Source organism: Pseudopipra pipra, chromosome 4 (assembly GCF_036250125.1).
Source record: "Pseudopipra pipra isolate bDixPip1 chromosome 4, bDixPip1.hap1, whole genome shotgun sequence".
Lineage (NCBI taxonomy): Eukaryota > Metazoa > Chordata > Aves > Passeriformes > Pipridae > Pseudopipra > Pseudopipra pipra.
Window position 1 is genome coordinate 49,858,898 of NC_087552.1, and position 18,346 is coordinate 49,877,243.

The 18,346-nt window shown below is 37.7% G+C and overlaps 1 protein-coding gene and 1 long non-coding RNA gene across 8 annotated transcripts in view; one reads left to right on the forward strand and one right to left on the reverse strand.

Annotated features, from left to right (window-relative positions):
• The window catches only part of GABRB1 (gamma-aminobutyric acid type A receptor subunit beta1), a 128,862-nt gene that overhangs the window by 58,888 nt on the left and 51,628 nt on the right, over positions 1–18,346 (reverse strand). For 5 of the 6 annotated variants that reach the window (XR_010430173.1, XR_010430174.1, XM_064652893.1 and 2 more), the window contains exons 4-5: positions 9,725–9,945; positions 7,359–7,415 (exon numbers count right to left, since the gene is read on the reverse strand). Coding sequence is in view for 4 of the 6 variants with exons in the window: in XM_064652893.1 (XP_064508963.1) it covers positions 7,359–7,415; positions 9,725–9,945 (278 nt within the window). In the remaining 2 variants the exon portion in view is untranslated. The remainder of the gene's footprint in view (positions 1–7,358; positions 7,416–9,724; positions 9,946–18,346) is intronic. The other variant, XM_064652894.1, reaches the window with a different exon arrangement.
• Positions 5,004–15,297, forward strand: LOC135413325 (uncharacterized). 2 transcript variants are annotated; one of them, XR_010430176.1, is made up of 4 exons: positions 5,004–5,336; positions 5,980–6,061; positions 11,940–12,052; positions 14,785–15,297. It is a non-coding gene; the product is annotated as an uncharacterized LOC135413325 (long non-coding RNA). The 2 variants fall into 2 exon arrangements; XR_010430175.1 differs by lacking the exon at positions 14,785–15,297 and having other exon boundaries at positions 11,940–13,259.

The following is an 18,346-nucleotide window of genomic DNA, read 5'->3' on the forward strand; positions in this document are numbered from 1 at the left end:
GTATTTGGGAGTTTGTTGTTTGCTTTTCTAATGGAATTTCAAGAATTGGAGCCAATGTCTCTGTCACTGGGACATGTTGTTTGGTACCGAGGGTGGAGATTGTGACTGCTGTGTTACTCTGCCTTGTGAGCACGTACCTCAGCCGAGGTGAAACCAACCACCCGGGGTGTAGACAACGCTGTATCCAGGCTGGGGGAGCTGCAGCTGATGTTGCTGCCTCATAATTTACCCAGAGGTTGAGGAATAGTTTACTGTCAGCTCAGACTCCTGTGTAGGTGACTTCCATGTAAATTTACCTACTATAGGTTTAATTGCTGAGTGAATTTCAAGTTCCTTTGTCCACACTTTTGACACTTGCTTTAGGACTTCTGATATTTCTAGATTCTTCCTTGAAAGAACGTGTCTAATTTTATTTGTAATATAACTACATAAATTGTATTTGAAGTGCCTACCTCCTCCTGTCTGCTCAGGTAGACTTCTCAGTCTAACAAAATGAGGTCAGACTGGCAGTTTAAGGTGGATTTGTATTACCAATGCTGTGGCAATACTTGGTAATCTTACCATATTAACGGTTTTATAAATTAAAACATTCTAGTTGTCAAATATTTTGCCTCTTAAAATGAGGTCATTTTGGCCCTAGAGTTATAACACCATATAGGTTGGTACTATAGCAGAAGTGCCAAATAGAGGAATGCACTATTGTGTTTTCTACTATAATTAATTAATTAATTTTATATTTAATAATTTTATTTTAAAACTAATATTTACAGTTTATTACACTCAAGGGCTTGGCTATTATCTGGATTGTAAATTCTCTTGCAACTACTTCTAAACTTGGCCAATGATTTTTGAGAATAAAGGCCAATCCACTTTTTAAATGGAGATATTTATACAAGAGTGAATGTTAAAAATACATTGGCTTAAAACATTTTTAATGCATTATTATTTGCATCTTTGCATTGTTGTCAGAAAATGGTTTTTAATTGGTTTTAAAATTACTTATAAACACTGTATTTGATTGTCTTAGGGAATTAAGCAATGCAGGGTTGCTCTTGATACTGATATCCTTAAACACTTCATATGGCACCAGCCAACCTTCTGCATGCCGTGGCACAGAGCAGACACGGCCTGAGGGCTGTGAGCTATGTGAGCAAGGGTATGTTTCTGAGAACAGCAGCACCCACAACCTGACATCTTTTATTAATTTTTCCTTCTTCACTATTATGTTGTTAGCGAATGAGCTGTCCCAGCATTTGTTCAGGATTTCAGCAGCTTTCAGGTAGTGTTCATTAGGAAAGTGCTTGTCTCTTAGAGAGAACATCTAAATTAAGACTCTTCCCTCTTTTGGATCCTAGTGGATTCATCAGTTTGGTGCAGGTCTGGTAAAATATTTGCTGCCTCCCCTAGGACTTCAATTTACCTGCCTGATACTTTTGTTGCACAGAAATGGTACAGATTGATCCCTCATCCCACGCCCCTCTGATTCTTGGTTTTCACTGATGTCATGAATCAACATCAGTATTAAATGAGAGGTTGGCTTTGAGCAGCTAAGAACTTACATTTCGTCCTTCAATATTAATTGTTCTCAGCGTGCTCAAAATTAATAGTATGTAAGTTGGAAACCTGCAGCAAAGCACAGCTTTAATTACTGTCCCTTTAAAATTTTTATTATTAAAGGGAAGTGCTTTTTATTAAGCTTTTTAAGTGGCTTTTTAAGGAACTTCAGGACCTGGAAAACACACACACTGTGGTACTTACCAAATGTATTGTGATATGAAATGTACTAAAAGTATGTTAACATATTAGGATTTGGTATAGATCTATGTTGTTATGTACCTGCATATAGCATTATATAAAAACATATACTAAATAATCTGTACTGCTAACAATATATTCCAGTGCTATAAGTTAAATTGCAGTAGTTTTTTGAAACACTTTTGCCTATTTCTTTCAAAAATACAAGTAAGTGTTGTAACTGCATATGTCCATTTGGTGTTCTCTGCAAAGTATAAGCAACAAGAACTGTGTTAAAAATCTAGTATTTCAGGGAGAAAGCAAATATTATGACATTATGCAAATTGAAGCAGTAACTTCCAGAAGATGCAGATTAAATATGTGCTGCTGCAAGAGTGTGTATCTAACTGGTCACACTGATACAATAGGAATTACATAGCTCGGTTGTGAAAAGCTTGTGAAGGTTTTCTTTCTGGTTACTCAATTATAAGATATCTCTGCATCTGAACTTTTAGAGTTTGTGAGAGGAGAAAACTGAGATAATAAATACACAACAGTTCCTTTCTCATCTGACACCTACTTGCTCAAAGCAAGTAAAGAAGGAAATACTTGTAAAAATGCCCAAACTATTATTGGATTAAGTGATTCTTAGAATGTTTATATAAATTTATTTGAAATTCCTCTTGATCAAAAGTACTTCAGTGCTAATCTCTGCCATTAATTTTTTTTTTACTTGATTTTTGTCTCCAAATGTGTTTGGGCCAACTATGACAGCATTACTTATACACACTAGAGATAAGATTTAGTGTGATTGGAGTTCTTTTAAAAATTATACATAGTTAAAAATAAATAAGTTGAAGACCTTTATATTCAGAAGTGCAATTTTGATGCAGGCTAGGTTGACAGTGGCAGAGTAATAATTTCAAAGTATTGGAAGGCATTTGCACTTCTAATATGGCAGAAAGGGAGGACTTGCTCAAATTTAGTAGGCAGAACGCAGTCTGTAAAATAGAGAATAAGAAAACCAATTTATACCAAGATGATAAGGTGTGATGAGATAATGTAATCCATACTCTGCAGTGACTCTCATCTTTAAAATGAAACATTTTTAAAATGTTGTCTAATTATTTTTTAATTGTTCTTTTGATGGTATTAATGAGGTTAAACAGTTTCTAAAAAATATTACTATACTTAAATAGTTGACATATCATTCCAGTAATCTGAGTTTGATCTAGAATCTGCTTGAATTAAGTGGTCTTTGAAAAAAGCCTAGTGGGCTTTGCTCTACAAAATGTTTATTTACTTCTTCAAAGTGCTGTACTTGATAGCTGCAATCAATTACAGCATCTAAAGCTTGTGCTGAAATTCAAGCCTGTGAAGCTAGTTGTGACTCCACCAGAATGCTTATGTACTTAACTACTGATTATAAGAGCCACTGCTCACATATTTAAAGCTGAGTACTTGCATGTTTGTTGTTTTTCTTTTATACACTCTCTAGAGAGATGGATTCAACCTGAAGCATTTCCTCATCTTCCCTAAGGTATGTATTAAAAAAAAATATTATGTGACATGGAATAAATATAAAATTGGGTGAAATTGGAGGAAAAGGTTCCAAATCAAATACAGGTAATTATTTGATAACTCAGTACATGGAGTTTATGGCTGAGGGAGCTGGGGTTGTTTAGCCTGGAGAAAAGGAGGCTCAAGGGGGACCTTATTGCCCTCTACAACTACCTGAGAGGAGGTTGTAGCCAGGTGTGGGGAGTTGATCTCTAGTAACAAATGATGGGATAAGAGGAAAGGACCTCAAGCTGTCTCAGAGGTGGTTTAGATTGGATATTAGGAAGATTTTCTTCACTGAAAGGGTGATGGTCAGTCATTGGAACAGACTGCCTAGGGAAATGGTGGAGCCACCATCCCAGGAGGTATTTAAAAGACATATAGATGTGGCATTTAGGGACATGGTTTAGTGCTAGACTTGTCAATATCAGCTTAATGGTTGGACTTGATGATCTTGAAGATCTTTTCCACCCTAAAAAATTCTATGATTCTGTGATCATCTTACACCAGCTATGTTATGGCCAAGGACTGAGTTACAGACTAGGAAGAGGAGATGACAACAGGATTCACACAGACGATTCAAACAGTCTGCAAGCAGTCGGAGGGACAAAGACAATCCTTCTGCCTCAGGATCAATTTGCTGTGTCCTCTTCTTCCCTTTTTTCCCTTCCGAGTTGAAGAAATGCTCCTGGCAGTGCATTGCCTGTGATAAGGGGTCCTGCTGATTGCCCAACAGGCACATATGCTTGTTGAAAGGCCTGTTGGAAGAAAGTTTGCAGCAGATAAAGTGTGACCTGTGACAGGCTGAACAGGCGCCCACAGTGTGCATGTGAATGCCCCCACTAATCCCTACCCCTTCCTAATGGCTATACACTGAGAATGTCTTCATTGACTGTGAATCCTGAAAACTGACCCTCTGAGACTGAAATGTTCTGAGAGGTGGAAGAAATGGTGAATAACCGATTGACTTATTTTTGCAATTCTTGTATATCTTTAGGTTTTAAAAATATGAAGGAAGACCCAAATTGGTTGAGTCTTAAAATGCTCACTGCTAAATCTTTTGCAATTGATACATGGAAGAAATATTTTTTAGCATTTTCAAAACTATCATCTAATAAAATAACTCTTTATAGTTTGTTCTGTATTTTTACGAAGTGAAACAAGTGTAGCTTTTCATTTCAGTTAGATGACATGTTTTTTTATCATTTAGAATAAACTGCAGTATTTTTTTTTGGCTGGAGCTGTTTAATAACACAAGTAGGACAATCTATTGAGTACCAGTGTAAGTGGGTTACTTGTTGACATGATGGGTTGTCCTCAAAAGGACTCAATAACTGACTCTTTAAGAAAATTCCTGAAGGTGTTTAGAGGAAAACCAAAACTCCATAGCCCCAAATTATGGCAATGAAAAAGCAACCCACAAACTATTAAGATTCCCTGTAATAAAAGATGTAAACACGGGTCTATCTAATGTCTTTAGTAACATTCATAGCTATATCACCAAAATAGATGCAGTCAAGAACGGAAGTTCCCACTAAAATTCACTTTCAAGATTATATTTAAAACCTAAACATTTAGCAATTAAATATAGCTTTTTTGTATTCCACCTCTATGATATGCTAGATGGGCTTCCATGGATATTGCATGAATAAGTGGTTGGTAAATCCAATGTTGCATCAGCTGATTTGCATTTGTGAATTGGTTGGAGGTAGGTGGATTCATCTGCCAGTGTTCGCATCACAGAAGATTTTACTTGTGTAAGAAGTGGTGAAATAAGTCCTTACATTGAAGGCAAAGATCATTCTTCCCCTTGTCCTCTTGCAGTTGCAGCAGTGTCTAGCAAAGTTGCATCCTCTGCTGTAGCAGTTTAAAGATGGAGGTCTCACTGAAACCAGAAGTTTTCAATGCTCCAAGCCAGAGCTTCACATCTTGTCATGATATGCTCATTCTCCCTGCCTTGAAATAAAGACTTGCTCTAATGGAATCATGTTGGTGTCTGAATGTCACAAGGGAGAGAAATCTGTGTAAAGGTATTATTGAAGGTATGTTATGCTTCTTAACAACTAATATTTTTCAAGGATATGCTTCTTTCAGCACACCAGATGAAATTCTGCTGTTTATTTCGAGGCAATGTCATGATAAAAGAACAGATGTCTCCAAAGCAACAAGATGTCATTGTTCTGCTAGTGAAAATCTGAGAAGAATTAAGAGGTGTCATAAAATACTAGGAAAGGATGATTTAAATCAGAGCTTCCGTTCTTGACATCATGACATAAGAATCTGAACATAGAATTCAGTACAATAAATTATTAATGTTTTCTTAAATATCTCAAAGACAGATTACATGTCTAGCATCTTACTTGGAAAAGGGTGAGAAACGAGAAGCAAAAGAAGCAACAGCATGTGTTGGTTTGAGAATCTAGAGATTCGGGAGAGACTTCTAGAGGATCTTGCCTGAATAGGCAATAAAAGTAATGGGAGACACTGCTAATGCCAAAAGGGTTAGAGCTAATGGGATCCAATCACTTACTAAAAATGGGGGGAAAAATTAGGTATAAATAAATAAAATAGTATTCAGTATTTTACCAGCTGTACTGGGACCAGGCTAGAACTGTCTCATACACCATCCTCACAGTGCTGCAGGTTTGCACATTGACTCAAAGAGAATTTTTTTTTTTCTCTTAGGAAGCAGGTGTCTACACCACAGAAAATGATAATAGCTGCTGGTGGGAGTACTTGACAGAAACTGAAGACTCACACACTTCAGGTACATAATAATTAACAGTGACACTCAACTTCCCTGACATATTTGAAATGGAATTCAGTGGAAATAATAACGGAGTTAAACGTGTTTGTGCGTGTGGTTGCTTGGGTAAAAGGATGAAGGAGTTATTTGATTAGTAAGGTTATATATGTTTCACTACTACGAAAAATTAACAGAAGTAGAATTTGCAGCAAGAGACAAAACAGCAATGCACAATTTTAGAGGGCAGAAGGTTTAGGAGTATTTTGTGTCTGCACAAGTTTATAGCATATATCATTTTTTAAACTGTGAGGACATGGCAGCTGAAAGTTACTGGAAAAAATAGCTAAAGGGGTTGTTCAGTTCATCATAGAAATAATACTATAATGGAGGCATACTGAAGTGATAATGCTTCGTTACATGATCTAAAACCAGTGTATTATGTGCATGTTTCCGTTGTTTATTCATCTTAAGAGCCAAATGACTAACCTTGGTTTATTTTTCCTCAACTCTGTTGAGACTGAACATTGCATCAATGACAAACTGCTGTGTACATGGATGCAAGCAAAGCAGGTTATTTAGAGCTGCTATGATTGTTCCAATTTCTTTTTAAGGAAGCCAGTATAATTTCATATCTGAGCCTGAACAGAAACATTAACTCAACCAAAAATAGAAAAGTTGTTTGGGGAATAGGAGGCATGAGGGAAAGGAAGCATTTAAATCATCCTTGAGGGATGGGTTAAAACCCTGTCTAATTTGTTGGGAACTCAGACCCTGGTCTGTAGTGTAATTGGTGTTGTCTTTCTTGTTCAAGTCATGCCTGGCCAACGATCTGTCTTCAGCAAGGAAAATGAAACTCACACGTCACAACCTATGAGAAGTTTGGTGATACTGTCCTCCCTCTCCCTACTGCACAGAAACTAAGCGCAAGTTAATATGCTACACGGTCTCTTTTCTACTTGTGAGACTAAGATCAGAGTTGTGCTCAAATTTCTAACGGGCAATGCTGAATTTTACCTATAAACATTTTCTGTAGTGTTTTCTCATGTTTTTTTTATGAGGCATATGTGTCATCTAGCAAATAAAAAAATTGATGTTCGTATGATCTAAAGGTAACCATAGGCTCACAGAAGCATATTTATTACCATGAGGAAAGTGACCACTAATGCAAGTTTAAAGCAATAAGTCACACGAAAATAGTTTTAATGTTTCCTAACATCATTTTTTCTCCTGCTCATTTGCTAGTTTTGTCTTTGATCAGATCCCTCTTGTGGGATGGGGACACTATATGTGTGGTAACTACAGGCCAAAGTCTACTCACCAGATGCATCTAAAGAGCTGCCTTGTCCCCGGAGAAAACATGGCACACCAGCTCAACCTGTGAAAAAGACCTGACAGCTCAGCACTTTTTTTATGCATGTGGTTGGTGACGACAATGCTGTCAGTGGATACGGGCACACCGAGCAATACTTGGCCCTGCTGCATCCTGAGACTGTGCTGCCTTCTCTGGGGTGAGAAGGTGGAGAAGCCCAGAAACCTGGGTGAGAAGGTGGGGAAGCCCAGAAATCTGGGAGACTCAGAGTTGCTCCTGTGGCAGTGTATGTTAAGGGCATGAGGCAGGGGTAAGGGAGGAAAAGGGAATCGCATAGTACCAAACTGCAAGCGTGTGGGATGTAGGTTACCCTTTATATTAGTGTGGGGTTTTCTGCCTTTTTTGTTTTGGTTTTTCTGTTTGGTTTTCCTACCACAAGAAGTGATAGATATTGGCTGAGGTATTAACGTGCAGAACTGCAGCTGTTGCAGGGTTGCAGAACTGTTGCTTAACTATTCAAATGTGAGTGGTTATTCGATCCTATGAACTAGCAACCTTGTTATGTGAAGCTGACCATCTTTGCTGCTGCACTGGAGGTTTGCCTGATCACCTCTGAGAGGACGAGCATGGGCAAGGTCACAGCTTCTTGGCCATGCTGCTGCTTTGTGGATGAAACACATGAGAGGACTTGCAGCAGGTTCACCAGATGTGTTCACCAGAGCAGGTTCACCAGCCTCTTTTGCTATTTCTGCAGAAGACCGTTATTGATATCCAATGTACAGCGTGTGTGTGGAAGCATATGCATGGCATACATTTCAAGGTGTAGTTTATATTGTATATACAACTGCCTGTAAGGGAGTGCTTGCCTCTAATGCCCATTCTTGCCACTTTGCAAATTCTAGAATCTAAATAAATTTACTTCCTGGCCTTAAAGGAAAAAAAAGAAAAAAAGGAGAAATATTTTGAAAAGTTATCAGGCCAAAAATTCCTCTCATGGTAACTGCCCTGCAGGAGTCAATTTGATTGAAAGGAACTGTAGGAGGTCTGAAGGCAATGGGAAAGATGTATTTTTCAAATGCTCTGTTTAGCAGATGTTAATGACAGCCTTTAGTTGAACAACTAATTCCTCATGGGTCCCTTGTTTTCTTTTTCACAACTGAAATAGCAGTTTTTCTGTACCAGAACAGATCTAGCTGTATTAAACTGTGTGGTTCTTGATAGCAACTGATGCACCGCCTGGGAATCCGATAGGTTCAAAAGCAAACTCATGATTAGCCAAAATAATAATTTTTAAATAATTTCTTGTTTCTTGAGAAGCTTGAATTGATAGGTTGGAAGGCTTCCTCTGCATGGGTAGTGCTGTGTTTTAAAAGGTTATGTTTTTATAGGCTAAAAGGTAATTTCAAATTTCTATTTTCAGTAAGCTCTAAGTTATACTTTCCCAAATATTATTTTCATTTTGAACTGCTGCAGTAGTTTGGGGTTTTTTTCTAATTCTATCTTAGGTACATTTTTGAGGTATTTCAACTAAGTTTTATGCTTTATAACTTTTTTTCTGATTAACTGAACTATGCTTTCAGGTTTATATTCTCCAGACATTATTTTTATTGTCGAATGACAAGAGTGATCAAAGGTTCTTTCAGACAGACAATGTTATTTCCAAGCAAAGCTACCTTAACTTCAAAAATAATGCAATAAAGCCCTACTCAGGCTCTGCAAAATTCTCAACATAACAAACAGCTTGGCATAGTTTTAATTTCACATCTGTGTACCTTATAATCAGACTGTGCCTGTTCAAACTTCAGAATATATTTTTATCTACAGGGGTGAATATGGGATGCACTGTATGAAGAAGCAGTTGTGGTGTGAAGAGGCAGTTATAAACCAAGGAAGATCAAAGAAAACCTATACTCAGACATAAAGACAATATTTAAATAATTAACTCAAACTTACAAATATCTTCTTTTTATTCCCTACCAAATGTTGGTCAGATTTCTTCAGATGACTCCAAATTTTAATTTCACATTGCCCTAAAGAGCTGTTGGAGAAATTTTAGAAGGAAGTAAGTGATGGTCTAAACTGTGATTGATTACCAAGTGATAACCATAATAAAGAACTCTTTTAGTAGTTTAAATATACTCAGAAGAGCTGAAAAAAAAAGAGGCATTAGACTTTGTCAGTTATGGATATAGTTATTAAAGATAGTGTTGATGCTCTGTGGAAGATTCTTGGGTGTGATGTGGTCATCTAGATGAAGTATGTGCTGACTCATACAGCTGCACTGAGAAACTGGGAAAAAGGAGAGGAAAGTGACATTGGTACTACCTGCACTTCTGCCAGGACAGTAATGTAGCTGATTAAGAAACCCAACGTACCGTAGGCCATAAAGGACTGTCCCATCTGGATGGAGTCGAATCATTCGGTTTTTCACTGTCACCCCATGGACAAATGATTTCTTGTCATTCTGGAAATATGTGTCCGGCACCCAGAGCTGGTCAGCCACTCTGTTGTCCAGAGTTAGGTTCAAAGGTATTCCAGAATAGGAGAGCCTTTTATCCCTCCAGGACTGCTGAAAGTACATGGTCAGGGTGTAGTCCTATGGAAGAAACAAGAAGGGCTCTTTGTATTTTCATACCGATTAACTTACCAGAAGTTTACTTTTAGATAAGTCTCAGTAACTGAGTTTCAGTAGCAACAGAAAATCTAGGGACCATTAAGGTGTTGTTGTCATTAGCCATGATCATAAGCCTTGGCTTGTTCAAACCTCACACCACTCACCAGTGGCAGTGACTACCACAGGCTTTCAAAACCTCTTAAGTCAGAGGGAATACGTTTGCTTTTCCAGTCTGTGGATCAAACTTGGGTTTTGATTTTTTTAAACATTTTTTTTAATGTGAAAAGAGCAGGGTTTAGGTGACCTCAGCCAAATAGCATTGCATAGCACTGAGGACATTCTTTTGATATTCACTCCCCTTATCCTGATTGTCCCCACAATCCAGAATGGCCAGCAGTCCTTAGACTTCCTCAGAAACAGCAAATATGACCTTAGAACATAATGGATAACTTCCCATTCCCCATCTGCTGGAGCTGCCAGATGCAATGACTTTAGATAGCCAGGCACACCTTGCCTCAGCCTGAGGAATGCAGTCCTTTCTGTCCTTGACAACTGGATTTTACTGCATAGAAAATCAACACCTTTTCTTGACTATCATGTTGTAACTTAGGTGAAATACCGTTTATGCAGCCTTTCAGCTTTCCCTTCATCTGAAATGAAATTGTTCTAAAAGGCTTCTAGTCTGATTTACGCTGTCTTATCTGTTTTTCTGGGAATTTGGTCATTTTAAAGGTAGTCAATTTTTTAAAGTGGTAAAGCTCATGTACTTTCTAGCTGATGGAGTTCTTAGAAGATGACTAAAACAGCAGTATGTGGACTATTAGTTTTCTCTTCCTCATCTCTTCCCCAACCCTGTTTTCAAGTGACAGGTCACACTTACATATTTTTTTAAGGTAGAAGTGCATCAAAATTGTAGCTATTATTGAAAAAATTGGTCAGGGGTAAGATTTTTTTTTTATGTGATAGAAAACCTTACCTCTGTCATTCTCACAAATCCTGGCGTGGACTCTAATTTTTGAAGAAACAGCATAAAAAGTGTCTGATACAATTTGCTCTCTTCATCTCTAATGGCTTCTTAAGACTGTATCGTTGCCATGAAATCAAAGCAGAGTTGTTATCTTTCATAAAACCTTTCTACCTGAAATGTTGCATCTAACAGAGCTATGGACTTATCAGTACAAGTTAGTAATAAAAATGCTGTTCTTCCTTGTCCTTGGTCTGTAGTAATTTTTTGTATGGATGAAATATCAGTGGTTATATAAGATAGGACAATTACATCCATTGTGAGCACAGATCCCAGATTTGCAAGGACTTCATAGATATGCCCTTTTCCAGGCCTGCAAGACAATTGCTACCTGCAACAAAGACAAGAGGTTATATGCTGAAGGAATAAGTTTTTTTTTCCTGGCCCAGGCCCTAGGAGGAGGTCAGGACAGCTTCTTTGCTTTCTAGACCATGCTGGTCAAGCCTGGAACTACAAAGAAATGCAGTGGAGTATATGCTGTGTGTTGCTGAGTGGGTCATTTATAATTTAAACAGCGGTACAGAGAAACATGGATACCAAGGAGGCAAGTTGGTTAGAAGCCTCACCTAAAGAGAAGTTAAATCCCTGCCCCTTGTTCCTCCTTGTATAGCAATCATTTGGGAATTGGATGAGAGAAAATGAAAATTAAAAATAAAAACCAATCTAAAAATCAAACAAGAAAAACCCAAATGAATATGAAAAAACCCCAACATCACAAGTCTTCATTTTTCATATGTTTTATCTGTTTTATAACCTGTCCTACTTCAAGCCACTTCAGGTAGAAAAGCCTTCAGAGATGACTGATAATAGTTAACCTCAGTGCTTCACCAGGTATGATCTACATCTTCTGCTTGATTCAGCAGAGCCTATGCAGGCCTCAGCACAGATGGTGTAGAAATTCCAATTATACACAATAATCTTTTCTCCTTGTTTTCCTTTGTATTTTCACTAGGTCTTAAAGCTGCTTTTGTAGAACTGTCATGCTGTCCTGGAAGAAAGCAAACAATTGAGAGGGTGTCTATGTGATGGTTCTCAAAGCTCAACCAAGAGAGAAAAATAGCCAAGGTAAGCTACAAGAGATCTTAAAGGATGTGATCAAGTGAAAGAAAAAGAAATTCTGTGTCTTGGCTATGACTATTAGAAGAAAATGAGTTGCTATTTTTAGCATCATAGCCTGTGAAGAAACTTTGTTTCATCCAGCTGTGCTACATCCCAAATACTGTGGTTGGTAACACCATGGTAAGAGAGAGTGATCCTCTGCCCTGCAATTGTGCTACGCTATGGAGAAGCACACAGCAAGCCAGCAAGTGCTAATGAGGAAGAAAAAATTCTGAGCTTCATCCTAAAGGAATGTCAGTGTTTCTTAACTGAGGAAATTATCAATTTTTTTCCCATTCCCCAGTACTTGAGGTTGTTAATCATTTAATATTTTAATGAGGAAAATAGTCTGATGTCACGATTGTGAGAGTCCCTGTAGTTGTAAGTTCTTATTTTAAAAAGCATAGTTAAAGATTATTTTAATGAAAAGCAAATTATATCTCAGCTATAATAACCCAAATTCTATAGCTATAAATTTTCTAACTTTTTTACATGAAATACAGCCTTATCTTTCTCATATCTCATCAGTGAAGGATAAAATGCTGGCAGGTCATACGGCTAGTCACATCTTGGAGGTTTCTGTATTTTTTATATTGTACAGGGGTGTGAATGAAGTGAAAATTTAATGACCACTTGTCTTCTACCCTGTAAAATTTGCTGGGGATTTTGAGGTTTCAAGCTCTGGAGTATATGAATAATTTCCAAATCTGTCATATCTGTAGTGGTAATTGGCTGCAGAATTTTTTTAGCTTTTATGAAAGCTTCCCAAGATTCCCATCAGTCTAGACATGGAAATAAATCAGACTAGGTTTAACTTTCATATTTAAGAATTTCTATTCATGAGTTAAAAAAGCAGGGCTCAATGTAAAATTAAAAAAGAGAATCTGTTTCTGCAGCTAACTGTTCTTTTAAATTATTTGTTTTTAAAAATATTTCACCTTTTTTAGAAACACACTGAACATTTTTTGTGCTGAACTGTACTTTCCGTAATTAAAAAAAAGCTGTAATGCTGCATAAAAATTATGATATTTCAGTAGATTTAATTGAGCTATCTATGCTTTCCAGAAGTGCTTCCCTACTTTTTCAGGGCATAGTGAACCGTTAGAGGGGTAATGTTAGAGCACCAATAATAATGCTGTTTTGATGTGTATCTGGTTTAGTTTTGTTTTTTTTTATGTAACAAATTTTGCTTCGTTAGAATGAGATTTTTTTTCCCCTTTCTTAGTACTTGTGAAAATTTCTTATTTCTTTGTATCAAACTGGAAATGTGTAAGTGAATGTAACTCGATGTGTACTATAACATATATAGGTATATCTGTACAGTGCTTTAATAAGGTGCATTAGGTTGCTAAGACAAATACATGCTCTTCCTAGGTAAGAGAGGTTCTGTGAAAATGTGAGTAAGAGAAACTAGTCTATTTTACTCAGAATTGCAAATTATTTTGTAATCTGAATTTAAGCAGCCTCAGAAATAAATACTGGCACCAAGCTTCACAGTTCACTTGAGTATTATAAATTTCTTGTAGGAAAGAAAATGAATGGACCACCGAAGCATATTGTACTTGAAGTTAGAAGAACAACTTAGAGTTCCAGTAAGGAATAGACTGGACAGTTCCCATAAGTTTCTTTTTATTTCTATAATTTTTTTGTTCCCTATTCTTTTTTTTTTTTTTTTTTTTTTTTTTTTTTTTTTGTTTGTTGTTGTTGTTGTGCAATATGTATAGATGATGTAAGGGCATAACGGATTTTTTTTTTTCCTGTTAAGCCTCCAGGCACCTAGTGTTTCTTAAAGAACAACTGGAGGGAAAACAAAGGAATAGAAAAGTTTCTTACGGGCAAGTACTCCACAGACCAGTATATATTAATACATCTCTTGATACCTCTTTTAAGAGCAAATGTAGACAGCAGTAAGAGACAACCATGTTTTCTCTTAGCCATTTCTCTCTGTGAGGCAGCTGAAAACAAGTTTTTGCTAAAAACCCCCAACTAGTCCAGGTGGCTCATACCTGTCTATCTGCATCTGAGGATGCCAGTTAGTGTTCAAGTCCAGGTATTGGCAACTACAGTCCAAAGGTGTTCTAGGTATTATATGCTGTTCTTGATGAAGTCCAGGATGTTCTAGGATTCTTCTCCTCTGAGCTATGCAAAAACTTGTCTATTCATATGCAGGCATGAAAGGGAATGGTGGAATGACATTTGAGGACTGTGACATTGTGCTCAAGTAGTGCTGTCCTCATCCTCTCCGTAAAGCAGGTTTAGAAAGCACTCCAAGGAAAAGAAATTTCAAACTTTAGCTTACATTCCAAAACACTTCATCCAGCTTGGATTTGAAGCACCAATACACAGGAGTGGGACTGGGCATTTGGACAAAAACTGTACTTCCCAGGTTCTTGTGGGGACTGTGTGGAAGATGGTGCCTTACTGACTGGAGGACTGACTTGCAATGAGGTGGGCATAGATCAGCTTTGAGGGTTTACCATATGGAATCTGATGTGAAGAATAAAGCAAATGAAGCCAAAAATGTGTTGGATGAATGCAGGACTTTCGAGTTCCTGTTAAGGCAAACCATTGTGGAAGAGTGAAGAATTAATTAAACCACACTTCCCTTGCTACCTATAAGCAAGATAATTGGAAAGCAGCCTTTTTTCCAACAATGGTTGTTCCTGAAGTACTTAATTTTTTTTCTTTGTAATTTCCAGCTAGCTCAGCAGCAGTGAACTACGAGACCATTATGAAGTGCCTGAATGTCTAAGGAGGATGACACAGTGCTAAAAGCTCAGAATAATTCCTTGTGGTGTCAGTGCACAGCACTGCAGGTGAAGCTGACCTGATTGTGATCTTAGGAGCAGATGGGAGAGGTTTGTTGAATTTTGTTTTGAACCCTATTGTATAAGTGATAATAGTACCAGAAAACTTATAGGAACTGGACAAAAAGTTGAAAAGAACACAAACAGGTGAATATCAGTAATGTGCAAATGGAGTCACAGGATGAACTAGCTGAGCATGTGAAACAAATCCCACAAACCTTTATTCTGTGATGTGCAGGGCCTTACGGTAAGCCAAGCTTCTAAGTAGGAAATCACTAGTGAAGACAGACAACCATGGCTAGATTCCTTGGCTCCAGAAGATGCTTAACAATGTAGGATGGCAGATACATATATCTTAATATGAAGTTGAGCTAACTTTATAAAAACAGTAACTGAATTTTTTTTAATGCCTTAATATATATATATATATATATATAATATATATATATATATATATATATATATATTTACAAATTTATTTCTCAGTAGGAATTATTTCTATTTCTGTGGGTCTGGTGATGGAAATCTATTTGATTCTTCCCGCCTTGTTCTCAGTCGTCATTCTACTGTATCAATTTTCTTTGGTTTCAAGAGAAGCAGATGGAGGTCAAAGTGACATGCAGTGAGTCAGTGACTCTACCTGGAATAGAAGCAGTGATTACATAGCTGCCAGATCTTTAGACTTGTATATCTACAGTCTAAATCTTAGTGTGTCTTTTTGGTGTGGTGTGCTTTTTTATTATTTTTTTATTTTTATTGGTTAGTTGCCTTTTTTTTTTTTTTTAGTTTTATATGTAATTACTACTTCAGGTTTTGGTGTTTTGAGATTTGTTTAGGTTTTGTTGTTGTTTATAGTCACAGCCTATATTCACAGTTCATGGTCACTGCAGCTAAGGCTACCTCTGAGTTTCTCATCTCAAAAAAGTTCTTTTTTCTTGTAACTATGAGGTCTAGCAGAGCACATTTTTTTGTTAGCTTCTCAGTTACCTGTGCCAGGAAATGGTCATCAGTGCATTCAAGAAGTCTTCTAGATTACCTGAGCCCTGCTGTGTCTTCCTTCTGGCAGATTTCATGGTGGTTAAAGTCTCCCATGAGGAACAGAACTATGCACATGAGACTTCTTCCAGTTGTTGGAAGAAGGTCTCATCTGCATTTTCTTCTTGGCCAGGATGTCTATAGTAGATATGCACTACTACAAGGCCATGTTGTTTTGGCTGCTATTCTTGATCCATAAACTCTTGTTTGGCTCTGGACCTATCCAAAGGCAGAGCAAAAAGCATTCCGGTTGCTTTCTCACATAGACAGCAGATCCGTTTCCTTTACTTTCCAGCCAGTTCAACAACAAATAATTCTCGTTGCTGATTTCTTTGCCAGTTCTGTTGCCTTGCTTCCTCCTCCTGTATGCTCCCTTCCATGTTTTAGTTCATTGAGAAGCTCCTGTCTTAGCCTGACAGCTTTTCTGCTAAAATTATGGCCTTCTTGCACGACAGGGTGGATTGTTTCTGGTTTTCTTTAAAATTCAGACTCCATTGTTTCTGCCTGATGACTGCTTGCTGGGGAATTTTACTTAGCAATTACCCAAACAAGCCAAATTCTACTGTCCTGATGTCCTGAGTCCTAACTCTGCTGCTCACTGTCCCAGCTGTCCTCCAGATCTGAATTCTGTCACCTTCTGATCATTGTAAACCAAGTGTGCTGTAAATACCTGTGTTGCATCTGTGATACTTTTACAAAAGGCAGCTTGAGAAAAAGTCCCCCATGTGACTTCTTGTGAGCTGCATAATTTAAATAATATTAAGCTGCTTACATGATAATCCATCATAGTTGATGAGTTTAGAGCAGCGATGTGGATTTTCTGTGGAAAAATTGCCTTTAGCTTTTGCTGGGAATCAGTTTGCCTTTAGATGCATGTATTGTTGACAATAAATCCTCAGAGCAGAATGCAGGGTATTTTTAGAGTGCTGATAATAAAGGACCTTGTTTTATTTTTATCTTACTAACAGCATAATCAATTGGATAACTAATGAAGTTGGCCAGTTTAATATGATTAATCTGATTAAAACCCTACAAATCCAGTGCTGTTGCCAGTCTCATGGGAATCCACATTTCAAAATATTTTATAGTATGTGTAGGCATTTTGGGAAAGGAAAAAAAACAACAATCAAGAGCAAATAACTCATCAGTCAGTTTGAAAGCATCTGAATAGTACTCCTGAGTACTGATTAGAATATGGAGGTGCAGGCTCTCTTTCCTCCAAAATATGTAACTAGGGAGAACATGGGATTAGTAATTATTTGAAGAACTGAGTAGCTCAGAATGTTGAAACTGGTGCCACTACACTGAAAATCTGGGGAAATGTTTTCATGCAAATGACTTTATAAATACAAACCTCGAAATCAGTTTTCTTTAATGCTTACAGCAATAAAACCTCTCTCTGAGTCTGAAGTTTCAGAAGACTTTCACCTCACTAAAGGCCAGACAACGACTGTTTTCATCCCTTCCCATGTGAGAGCACACATCTGAATAACTACTTAGGAAGTGGAGGGAATTGATCCAGGTTAGAGATGAACTTTGTCACTACTATTTTGGCATGCTGTTTTTTATGTAGGTAAATTCCCTTATCCTGTACACACCATGGCTACCTGAGCATTGGTAATGAGGGAGGAAAGAACACTAGGAGTGAAGTAGGAAGGCAGAGCAGCTTCTTTGCAGAACAGCTGGGAAAGAACAGTTCTGGAGTGGGTTTTGCAGCCTCAAAAATGAGGCAACAAAAACTTAAGGACTTGCAAAAGATCATAAAGCACATGTACCAGTGTTCTCAACCAAGGCAATTTTCATGTTTGCTAGTCAGAGGAGGCCAGGATGAAGCAGAACGAGTTAGCAGTGTGGTGCCACGCATGGGGCTACAGCACAGACCAGCTTTAGTAGCTGTGTACAACTGTTCCACAGCTTCAGGTCAGAGTGACAGAGGCTATTGCCAGGGCTGCACCAACCCTGGTCACTCAAGGTCTGTGGGTTGGCATCTAGTGGTCTATCTGCTCTCTAAATCGGCTACGTAACTTTATTAGTGTATTCACAGTATTAAAATACCGCAGGAGCTCAGCAGCCACTTGTCTGTTTCAGCATTATCTCACCTTTGTTTGCTTATTTATTAACTTGGAAAAAGAAAATTTGCATCTAAAACGTTTGAAAAAGCCAGGAAACCAGTCTTGACTCTTCAGCTTTTCCTTGCTTACTACAGCCTGCTAGAGAACGTTGAGGTGTTGTTGTGAAGCTTGTCCAGCATGGTGACTTCTGAGAGGGGCAGACTGGAGCCTGGCTGACAGAAGAGTGGTTTTGGTTTGTTGAGTTGTTGTTTGGGGGTTATTTTTGCCTGTCCTTCCCCTTCCAAGATAGTAATTTTTTGGTCCATCTTGAGATGTCAGCAGAAGTACATGGAGCAGTTCTCTTGCAC